The sequence below is a fragment of the Calonectris borealis genome, chromosome 1 (assembly GCF_964195595.1).
Source record: "Calonectris borealis chromosome 1, bCalBor7.hap1.2, whole genome shotgun sequence".
Lineage (NCBI taxonomy): Eukaryota > Metazoa > Chordata > Aves > Procellariiformes > Procellariidae > Calonectris > Calonectris borealis.
Window position 1 is genome coordinate 212,732,608 of NC_134312.1, and position 12,536 is coordinate 212,745,143.

The 12,536-nt window shown below is 39.5% G+C and overlaps 1 protein-coding gene across 4 annotated transcripts in view; it reads right to left on the reverse strand.

The window, feature by feature from the left end:
• Positions 1-12,536, reverse strand: part of DLG2 (discs large MAGUK scaffold protein 2) — a 1,041,736-nt gene that overhangs the window by 42,493 nt on the left and 986,707 nt on the right. For all 4 annotated transcript variants that reach the window (XM_075140226.1, XM_075140229.1, XM_075140227.1 and 1 more), the window contains one exon: positions 7,300-7,375. In XM_075140226.1, coding sequence (XP_074996327.1) covers positions 7,300-7,375 — 76 coding nt within the window. The remainder of the gene's footprint in view (positions 1-7,299; positions 7,376-12,536) is intronic.

The following is a 12,536-nucleotide window of genomic DNA, read 5'->3' on the forward strand; positions in this document are numbered from 1 at the left end:
CGGGCTCTCCTTTTCTCTTTTTATACACGTACACATGGACAAATACACACCAACGTGGACAGAAATGCTATTCCCAGTCCAGTATCTCTCCTTTCACTACCATTTTGCTGCTGACTGGAGGGAATTCAGAAAGCAAACATGATTAAGCAAGTGAGTGGATTACTTTATAAGGAAAACTGAGGGGTCAATGACTGCAATTTTTAGCACATGTCAGAGGATCTGCTCTTTCTCTGTCGGAGCAATGTAACCCACTGGTGAGCGCGCGTTGCCAGGCTCTCCAAATCAGCAGCTAGCTCCGCAATGAAGATGCAGGTTTTCAAACATGCTCAGATTGTGGATTTTCTTCTGCTTCTGTTATTGTCCCAGTACAAATCACTTCAGGAAATCCATTCATTATGTCAAATATTTTTAGAAGAGAAGTGCGAAGAAAACTTGGTAAAAATACACAGAATATGTGGCAAACTTTCCGATTATGGACTACAGAACAGTTTCTCACTAAAAGTGGTGAAACTTTATACTTAGAAAACTTAAGCCTTGTTAAACACTGGTACATGTTAGAAGCAATCTTTGATTGGCAGAGAGAGAGGATAGATAGTCTAATACATCTTTATGCTTTCTAATTTCTGAGAAGCAGGGATTCAGTTGGGATTATCACCTTTTCATTAATGCACCCAGATCTGCCGTGGTGAACTGCTAGCACAGATGTTGTACCTGAGACCAGGGCAGGGGTGACTGCAGGAGCGTGTCCAGAGAAGGGCAACGAAGCTGGTGAAGGGTCTGGAGCACAAGTCTTATGAGGAGCGGCTGATGGAACTGGGACTGTTTAGCCTGGAGAAGAGGAGGCTGAGGGGAGACCTCATCGCGCTCTACAACTACCTGAAAGGAGGTTGTAGCGAGGTGGGTGTTGGTCTCTTCTCCCAAGTAACAAGTGATAGGACGAGAGGAAATGGCCTCAAGTTGCGCCAAGGGAGGTTTAGCCTGGACATTAGGAAAAATTTCTTTACTGAAAGAATGGTCAAACATTGGAAGAGGCTGCCCGAGGAAGTGGTGGAGTCACCATCCCTGGAAGTATTTAAAAGACGTGTAGATGAGGCGCTTAGGGACATGGTTTAGTGGGCATGGTGGTGTTGGGTTGACGGTTGGACTCGATGATCTTTTCCAACCTTAATGATTCTATGATTCTGATTCTGCTTGGTGAAGATGAAGACAAATAATCCAGTCTCCATATACATCGATAGAAGAAGAAACAACAGGCTTAAACCGCAGCAGTTTACGATCTAATGATGAGGAGAGTGAAGGACTGGAGTGGACTGTTTGGGAAGAATATGAAATTTCTGTCATGGCAGGTCTTTATGTAGAGATTAGACAAACCAGCGAGACAGGAGGAAGGTACAGAAGACACCCTCAGGGCAGGAGGTGGACTCGGTGAACACCTGAGGTTCCTTACAGATCAGTTTTTCTCTGATTTGATGACTAGGGATGAAAATACCATGATTTTCTAAAGCATAAATTGTTTGGAAATAAGTGGGTTGGTTTTTATTTCCAAATACTTAATAAGCTGTCAAAACGTGTCCTACGTATGAAGTCCTGACAGTCACTGGATTTTGACATTTGGAAGAGAGGTGCATTGAGTATGCAGTGGGTTTTATTTACCACAATATCGAGTTTGCGATCTCAGTCAATTTTAGCTTTTTCCTTTCATGCCTCTGTGCAGTGTTGTTAAAATGACAATAAAGCAAGAGGGCAACTTTACATTGCAGGCAGGGCTGTGGGATCTGTAAACAGAATCTGCTCATAAGAAATATTATTAACTGCTATCAAGCTTCTGACTGTCATAATAAATACATTCAGAGGCATTTGAAGGGGCAGGTTGAGTGCAATATAGGTGATCTGACTGGAATAAGAAAAGAACTGTGGATGACGAGCTAACTGAATAGAAAAAAGACTAATGGATAGTGATGGAGCAATATGGTGTGGGTCACAGCCCAGGACCTGCACTGCCGATGTGCAGCAGAGCTGCTGGGAGACATTTTGGAGGGATGGGGCAGTACCCTTTCTCAGCAGGCACCTCATCTCTAGTGAGCTGAGCAGCCTCACTAGTCCACTAGTCATGGACTGAACAGCCCCCCATGCACCCTGACACATGCATCAAAAATTGAGAGATTGTGAGAGGCATGACATTTATTCCACTGGGAACTGAAATTGGGTATTTTTCCATAAGACAATGTTCTGGAGTCCCTGGCCAAATAAGGTGTGAAATGAGAAGGCATATGGTATAAAAAACCAGTTCTCTCTATAACTGTGCTGGTTTTGGCTGGGATAGAGTTAATTTTCTTCACAGTAGCTAGTACGGGGCTATGGTTTGATTTGTGCTGGAAACAGTGTTGATAACGCAGGGATGTTTCCGTTCCTGCTGAGCAGTGCTTACACAGAGTCAAGGCCTTTTCTGCTCCTCACCCCACCCCACCAGCGAGGAGGCTGGGGTGCACAAGAAATTGGGAGGGGACACAGCCGGGACAGCTGACCCCATCTGACCAAAGGGATATTCCATACCATATGACGTCATGCTCAGCACATAAAGCTGGGGGAAGAAGAAGGAAGGGGGGGGGCGCTCGGAGTGATGGTGTTTGTCTTCCCAAGTCACCGTTACGCATGATGGAGCCCTGCTTTCCTGGAGATGGCTGAACACCTGCCTGCCGATGGGAAGGAGTGAATGAATTCCTTGTTTTGCTTTGCTTGCGTGCGCCGCTTTTGCTTTCCCTATGAATCTGTCTTTATCTCAACCCACGAGTTTTCTCACTTTTATCCTTCTGATTCCCTCCCCCATCCCACCGGGGGGAGTGAGTGAGCGGCTGGGTGGGGCTGAGTTGCTGACTGGGGTTAAACCACGACAATAACATTAAGTTTTACCTAAACGTTACGCTTCAAGATAGCGCAACACTTCTCTGGGAACAGGCGACATCCATGAATATTAGCAAAAAGGTGAGATATTGATAAAGGTCTTTCCAAGAGCTACAGTTTCCACTATGAAAATATTTTCAAGAGACAGTCAAGAAAGATTATATGATCTGACAGGGAGAAAAGCAAGAGAGATGCTCTTTTTATCTCCTGAAAGACTGGAAGTAATTACAACAGTTGAGAAAAAAGCAGATTCCTGGCTTGTCTCTTTTCCCTCTGTAATATTCCCATCATTGTTTGACAATCTTTTTGATTCAGTAAAAATCTGAAAAGCCGTCAACCACTGTGGGTTTTAGGATTAGAAAAGGAAAGGCTATTCTTGTTCAGCCTGAAGCCTATGGTAGGGGGAATTACCAAGAGTTCAGTATGCTGCTTTGGCAGATATATAACCCTGCTCACAGCTACTAACATGTTCTGCTCCTTTTGGCACAAAGGTGAGCATCAGAAAACACTTGGCATATGAACTTGAGTTCAACATAGCATAAAACATACTTTTTAACTAAGTTTGTGCTCACATAACTCCTGTAGCTTCTTCCAGCATAAATATCAGACATAACCCTTTGGGCTGCTCTATTTTCCATTGATTATCCGTAGACCAGTGGGCCCCATAGGCTGAGACAGCAAATGCTTAGGAAATCATGACTGTGTTATCTTATCTTCATTTACCTTTTTTATGTTTGAAACTTTAAGGTAGCCAGCGTCCTGGAAACTTTGCCCTTTGCTGCAGTAGCATAGAGCAGCCGTAGGGAACCAGAGGGGAGGACTGGTTGGTTTGATACTCCAGCCACCTTCAGTAACAATTAGAAAAGCTGGTGAAGATCATTACTACAATTATATGAATGAAGCTAGAGACTGAACTTGGTCAACACAACTGAAGCACAATCTTTGCTTGGGGAAATGAAGCTGTTTATACCAGTTTTTGTATTCTTTTCCTTATTACACAGGTGTTAGCATCTCTAACTGCTTTGATATCTTTAAAAATGTTAAGAGGACTTAAGATTCTGATGATGTCTCTGAACCTGAGCAAATAAGTTTCTTTTGGTCAAAATAAACAGAGCATGAAAGAAAAGTAGCCCTATTGGGTTAAACCAGAGATCCAGTTAGCTTTTTCTGAAGTTGTCCAATAACAGATGTTTAAAAGAAAAAGTAGAACAAACATGATCTTTCCCCTTTTATAACCTCTCTGCTTCTTGAAATCAACAATTTGTATGTTCTGAGCTACAGGACAAAAGTGTTAAAAGTTGCCATTGCATCCATTGCTTGCTAACTTATCTAATTCTTTTTAAATTATTTATCTTTTGTACAATATCCTGTAATGTTGAGCATCAGAATTTAATTATGCATTGTACAGAAAGGTCCTATCCATTGCCTGCTTTAAACTTGAGACTGGAATATTTCACTGGAGCTCCCTAACTGTGATTCACATTCCCTGTTTTTGTATCCGTCCTGATTTTGTAGACTTTAATTTCACAAGCCATGGATTGGAGGAGTCCAATGAAATGAATTAAAAGTGATATAAATATTCTAAATCACCTTTTTAAAAAATGCTGAACTCATTTTCTAGATGAGGTAATGCACCCAAGTTTGGCTTGAAAAACAGGAACTTTTGGGCCTTTGAAAAGATTATCCTTTAGCTATCCCTGCTAACAGGTTTGTCAACTGTATTGCTGAGTGTTCTTAAACACCTTTTTAGTGTGACGCAAGAAGCTGATCAGCTACAAATGCCACACCATCTGTAATACTTTCTTTGCATCTTATCTCCGGGTTTGGGATTAAAAATGAGGCATAAACAGATGAAAATGCATAAGACACTTAAAACTTGTAGAATAATTAGACGGTTCATATTTTAAAATCACAGACAGAAGTTATCTCAAAGAAGTTTTGGCACTATCTCATAAAACATTTACTATAGCTTATTAGGTCTTAAACATTGCTTCTATAAGGGAAGAAAGGAATTGGGGCCAGCAAGATGCTTCACGTAAAATCACAACAGGATAAACCTTTTACGTGTGCAAAAAACCCCAAGCATTCTCTGTATTCAGTTAAATTTTGTTAAAAAATGCTTCCATGCACATCTCCTGGCCAAATTTAGAAGTATCACATGAAATGTTATTCTCCCAGTTTCACCTTTAGAGTAAATTAAGATAGTACCACTTGCCCACATGGTCATGAATGTGTGAGAACAAAGGTGCAACAGATACACATAAGCCTGATTTTTATCTTGAATTTTAGCTTGATTTCCAAGCTAAAAGAGAAGAGTTCTCCTGGGCTTAATGCAGCCCTATTTATCTGGACTGAATTTCTTCCAGATAAAAAAAGTAAAGCATGCATTGTTAGGCAGCTTACACCGCTTCTTTTTAAACATTGAAAGACTAAATGGAAATGCTGATCCGTAAAACGCACAGACTTACACGTGTATTCAAACACCTCATTTTACATGTTGATGCTTAATTTAACAGTGAACGCTTTTTCCCTTTATGCTCTTTCAAACATTAGCCTTGAAATTGTGGGATTTTTTTTTAATAGACAAAAGCAAATTTTAGCAAATACTAATAGTAGAAAGTGTGCTCCCAAAAGGGTACAACGGTCTTGGTCTGCAATTATGCAATTTCCTAAATACTGAAACAAACATTGGTGTGAGTGGCTGGAAGATTAATGTTACACTGATGACAAAAATGGAAAAACAATTCAGGGAATCAAGAGGTAATTAAATTCTTGACGGACTCACTTGAATAAGGACCGTTAGTTATATGAATTATTCCCCTGAGGCTTTGATTATATACAGGAAATAGACATTTAACAAGTGATTTCATCGGCAATATAAAGCTTATTATCTCCCAAAATAAATGGCAACATTTATTTACAGGGTTGCAGAGAGTGGTCATTTCAAACTGAAAAATGGAGTTCTGCCTCCTGAAGAAATGCAATGAGATGAATAAGTCCTTTCACAATGAAGTTTGTTATATGTTTTGTACCAAGTTATCTGCATGTGCAAATAACGTGCAGAGGCTGAACTCTGATTCAACGTACCTTATAAATCTGGAAAACTGGTTTCAGTCAGTGCAATTCTTCTGCATCTGCACTGAAGTCAGGAACTGCTCTGTAGAGCAGTAACCGGGAAGTATTTGCAAGTCTGAAATATTTTTTTTCTGACATGTAGAGGCTTGGGACCCACTGCGCTAGGAACTGCATGTTCATGGCAAGAGGAACTTCTTACCCTGCTAATCTGTTACAGTCTAAGCGAAAGGACACAATAAACTGGGATAAAGGAAGTATATTATTCCCATTAGAGAGGGAAATGAAGCAAGAAGAGATTAAGAATGAGAATTTCAAACTAGGCAGAGGACCACAGGAACAGCAGGTCTGGAAGAGACCTGCTGAACCACTTGGTTTTGTCCCTTGCTAACACCTACCTATGACTGTGTCCTCTCATCACCTGGTTTTGGCCCTGCCCTGTGTTTTCTGCAGCCAAACAGGACTTTTTGCTGATGGTTTTTGAAGCTCTATCTCTTGGTTTGCTCACAGGAGCCCTCAGTTGTAAATACCATGTATGCCAACTGGACGGTTTTCAAAAATAAATCCCTGCAAATGTAATGTCAAGTATTTACTACTGCTACAAATGCAAGCTACAGTTCAGCAGAAAAATATACCTCAACAGCCAGGACTGTGGGCATTTCTCACGCTATAACTCTTGCCAGCCAGCCGGCAACGTACAGGATATTAGACATCAGGCTAGTGAAAACTGTTGACTGTTGGGCACAATAAAGCGATGCTGGAGCGCGGTAACAGCAGGAAGGCCGTTCCGTCCAGATAGCGCTGGTGGAAGGGAACTTGCACGTTTTGTGTTGGCTGGCCCGTCGTGCCTGCTGTGAAACACACCTGTGCTCAATGTCTGTCACAACTGTCAAAGCAGAACATCCGAAACCTAAATTTTGCATCCAGGACTCTTCAACTTTCATTTTTCGTTTGAGATTTAACAGCTTCTGAAGCCAGGGAATTTACACTTCTCGCCCTATTTCATTAAACAATTATCGATCTGCATTGGTTTTTAATGTCTTTTCTTCTCTATCCATCATTTAACTACAATACAGCTATCACAGAATGCTCTTTATTTTCTTAGTATCTTCCAAGTAGGATGCACTGTCAGTCAGTATTATTATAAAAGAATATTTAATTATTTAGAAGATTTTATCATACTATACTCCTCTCTATATTTCAACTGTACTCCAAGTCTTGATTGCAACAATCTAAATATTCCTTATGTTGCTAAAATTTTCTCTACTCTGAAACATATAAAACAATTACAAAGAGCAATTTCAAAAGGTTTCACTATTTACGTACCCCTTTTGCATCAATTACACCAGGTTTTGCGTTGAATTTCACCGTCTTCAAACGTGCACGCTCCTTTCTTTCAACTCTGGGGAAAAGAAAATACAAATAAACGCATGTTAATTATAGCAGCGTTTTGTATGATATGTTTGATATCTAATCTCCCAAGACCATTGGTGACTTACTATGCATAAAGTGAGCATTTAAAGCAAATTTTATAATTTGGAAAGAGAGAGACATCAGGTCATTTCCTCAGCCAAGCAAACATGGGACTGGATTCAAGGAGCCTTGACTGCCCTACACCAGCAGAACAGTGCTCCCTGCCAACACACATGGGAGTGTGGTAAAAGCATGCTAAGGATAGATTCACCCTCTCTAATTTAAGCTGTCCAAAAATCAGGCAACATTTAGAATTCTTCTGTGGTCAGAGGAATAAAACAAGGACAGTGAGAGAATAAGCTGTTCACCTTGGTGCTTTCAGATGTGCACTTCAGATGTGAAATAAATTTCTCCCTGTGCAGGCACCTTTTTGCCTTCCTATAGAGGGAACTTTGATTGCCTAGCTTACATAAATGATGAACTTTTAGATCATCCAAATAAGGTAAAACAAATCCCACCATTTCTGAATCTATTTTCAAAACCCCCCATGGTTTCAGAGTCATGAACTGCTTAAAAAATACCTCAAAGTACTTTAAAATTAGCTTAAAATGCCTTACAAAACAGCATGTGACACACAGCGGTGATGAATGGTGTCTAAGCTCATGGCAAATACAAAGTAAAAAGGATGACGTTTCACCTGATGGGTTGAGAAGAATAAGAAATTGCTGTTGTTGGAAAGGAGAGGTCCTTTGCCCCACCACTGCCCATTGCTCCCAGCAGTGCCCCTCATTGCTGCCTTCTCCACAGCAGAAAACTAACCGAGTAATAAAAGTGAATAGGTTGTAATGATTTTAAAGAATTAATCAGCTGACTGAAGTGATCCAGCAGCTTGTCTGGCTGAAGCAGACTAGAAGAGGGGAAGGTGAAGCTCCTTCTTCTTATGCTTCAGAGCAACCTTTGCCTTGAATCTCAAAGAAAAACAGAGAATTTCTTATTAACCTGAGTTTGAGGGAGGTACCTAGAACCTTTCCAGGGGCCAATGTGTTATTGGTATTTTAAGTTTTCTCAAATTGCCTCAAATCCATAAACCAACATTCACCATGCACACGCAGATGGTCTGCCATAGCTTTGCAGAGCCCTTTGCACATGATCACTGTGTAAATCTTAGGTTCTGCAATATCAAATTTACAATACCACAGATTTTTAAGGGTCTTGTCTTCAGCTCAACTGAAGTAATTTTGAATATGCTATCACTGGAAAGTTTTTCTTGTTTTAAAAACCTTATTCACAAATTAATTTCAAATTCGTCTTCTGAAAGATGGAGGTATGCTATTTGTTGCAATATTCAAGTGCAGAAAAACTTTCTTGAGGCTTTGATTACTTAAAACTACACAGTTTTGCCAAAAAGAGCATTTCTGAGGAGATGTACAAATGCTCCGGGCAGAAGAGCTACTTTCAGCTACTGTAAAACGCTGTGAATTGGGTAGATGGTCTTACTTAAACCATGCCCTCCACAAAAATCTGCAAGCAGATAGAATGAAAAGAATTTGTTTTTCTGACTCATTTCAGTGAAGAACTCATTGTGAGTGGGTGAGTTCTGGGCAGGTTCACATTACCAAATAGCGTGGCCAAATAGGAGACGACACAAACTACACATTTCAGGGCTTTTTCTTTGGGCTAGTTCTAGTCTGGCCTCATGAACTGACCACCCATTAGCAGGTGGATGCTTTGGGTGAGCTCATCTTCAAGATCAGTTTAATACAAACGAATCTAGTACGCGTTCACCAAGACTGTCACACAAGATGAACCAAAGTGCTGAAAGGGAGGGCAAAAAGGGACATTTTCTTTGAAAGCTCAGTCCCGATCTGAGCTGAAAAACCAGAGCACACAGCCCGTGTGAGCCCACCACCCGAGAGCCCAAACTGCAGTGCGGTATGACCCAAAACTTGGCTTTGTCTGTACAATTCTGGTATTCATATATTTAAAGTTGAAATGCCCCAATGAAAAGCCTCACAAGTTATTTGATCCTGATATCCATAGCTTCAATAAACACAGCTTGAGAGAGGAGGAGTTGTATTGTATATGCAATGCCTTCAGAGTGAGAAAATACTGAGATCTGAAAAATTCTCTTTGGGAAAGAAACACATATCAAAATCATTGGCAACGAGCTGATGCCGGATAAATTAATTCTAAAGAAAACACAGGCAGTTTTACTTTTTAACGCTTAATATGTTTAGTTACCAAAATAATATAGAAGAGGAATGCGTGGCATCTCGATCCATTCGCATCTTAGAATCAAGACTGGACAAACACAAGTTACAGTCCTCATTACAGAAGGAAAAAAGAGACACACAAGACATTTATAAAGAACATCACACTAGATAAATCAGTGTTTCTGTTCCTAAATATTATGCATCAATATCCTGAATTTCCATTATTCAATGAATAAGCATTATTTTAAAAACATGTTAGTAAAACTTAAAATCCATTAGCATACTGTAGTATATTCAGTAAATATTTTATCTGTGGGAAAACTTAGTATATTTGGATATATTTATACCCTTAGTATATTTGGAAAGTTCACCATTACTACAAGATTTACATATGTTGTATATTTAAACTTTTAACACAGTATGCTTAAATAATAATGCTAGGGATTAAAAAAAAAATCTAAGGAAGGGTGAGCTCTCCCCTAAACAAAATCAAGCACCAAGAAAACAGATGCAGAGGGAGGAATTTAAAGAAAGGAAGAAGCTATTCACGTCCTTACTCACCTTGACTAATATGGTCATTACTGTAAAAGTGACATTTACTACCTTTGCAAAATCATCTACAGAAACTATCATCTACTGGCCCAAGCAAAAAAATCCGATCATCTACCTATAATTGAAACAGTAACTCTATTTGTCTAAGATTAGGGATTGCTCTAGGAAATCTAAGTTGAATCCTGCAAAGCTAGCTTATAAGAGCTCAATATTGTATTTTTATTAGACAATAAATAGCTGGGAAAAAAGCGAGGTTTATTATATCCTCCAAATTGGTCCAGATATGACAGTTTTTCTAACTTTCAGAGTTTTCCACAAATGAGATTAGAATACATTCCTGCAAATCTCTTGGTTTCTAAGTCTGGATAGTAAGAATACCTGGTTTCTGATAATTATTTTTTTAAACATACAAACTCTAGTCTTTTGATAGAACAATAATTAACACAAGATGTTTCCTTCTGTCTGAGTGGGCTTATATATTTCCTTCTGAAACACAGTGAATGCTGGTTACTATAGTTACAGTTTAAATTTAGAATAAATGCATTTCTCTGTAAGTGTGGAATATTCACATGGAAACAGCTCAAATGCAGCTTTCAAATTAAATCTATGTTATTAAAAACACATGAACAGTCTTAAACTTAAACTAGCAGATGAAGTCCCTTGATAGTACCGGTAAGAAATGAAGACCTGAGGCTGTGTAATTGCCTAAATAGGATGGATGCCTTCTGAGAAAATAATTAGCTCAAATGAAGACAGTATTCTACTTATTAATCTGTGTTAACATTTAAACTCATTCCAGTCCTGTCTAACTTCCTAAAACATCTGCTTTTAACTTCATTTCTTATTCACTGCATAAAGAAATTTGGAAATTAACCCTGAAGAGTGGATCTTATTTATGAAATTCATCATAATTGCATTAGCAGCCATGGAGGCATCGCTGCTTTCTACAGCATAGCAGACAGATGAGGAGCTGCAGAAACATTCTGCATTGCTTTGAGGTACATAAATAATGTCATTAAGTGCCATTAATCCTCCAGGCAAACATACCAACAACATTCATACATGCTCAGCATGCCTGCTGAATATTACAAACATTTCATAACCTGGTACTATATTAAGGATCCACACAGTGTTGCCTCCCGTTACAATTTTCCTGACACCTTCCACAGTAAAACGGTTCTCGGTTACTTATAATTTAGCTGAACTGTAAACTTCCAAGCTGAAATTTCTTGTGTCTCAGGGTGATTACATTACTGTTGCTGCCCTGAAGGAATCAATCCAATATCTGAATGTCTGAAAAGCTTTGGTTTTTGCATGCTCTGGAGAACTCTGTTAGCGTTTAGCTTAGTTCTCCTAAGATTTAGCCTTGGTGAAGTGGTCAGAGTGCAGGACTTCAGTGAACTAAAATGTTCCCATAATTTCTCATCTGAGCTACCGGGTCACTTTTGCCATAGGCAAAGCTAAAAAGGTAACTAAAATGAGGGAATTAGAAAGTATGGAATATCAGTTCTTTGAGCATCATTGATCCAGCTCTTAGAAAATACATCTTAATTATTTTTTAAAAGGAACACTAATTCAAGCACTTTTAGTACTTTTAAAGAAAAATAAACTTGACCCCCTTTTTCTCCAAGACAAAAGGAGTTTAGGCACAAAAAGCCTTTTGCAGCAGCTGACATTGTGAATGCCTAAATAGCACACGAGTGTAAATTCTTTACATTGCTTTAGCTGACAGCAAACCTACCCTCCCTTGGACAACATTTTGATCAATCAAAGCTGAGGAAATTGCTTTTAAAAGAAGAAATGTTTCATTTCACACTGTATCAATTTTTCATTCACCACCGCTGCACAAATTATTGTGGAGTTGTGCAAAAAATGAAATGAAGGGAGAGGATTCCCATCTGCCAAATTTGTGGAGGTCCAAATTTGCAACCCTACCTTGCCTGATATAAACATTGCTCTCATGCCCCTTTCTAATTATATATCTTCTTGGTAGAGCTATGCCTAAGGGATGGAGGAAAGCACAGATATGATTTCCAAAACTACTTCATCGCTCAAGTTCCATTTTCAAAAGTGCCTGGGGGTCACTGAAACTCAATGAGATTTCAAGAAATGTTCAAAGACACCTACACCCAGCATTCAAATGTGACTTGGGAGCTGAAATGCTCTGAGCCCCATGTGGAGACAGCATAGCCTAGCACAACTGATGGGGATTTCATTTCCAGCTTTCCACCCGCTCTCCAAGTGTAGCTCCCTGCAGACATACTGCTGTGTACAGGGCAATGGTCTAAGACCATGTGAGATCTGGGACAGCTGGAGTATATCCTGTATACTCATTTTCTCTTGAAACCTTTCTTGGTAGTAGACACCTCATGGCCCTTTTTTCAA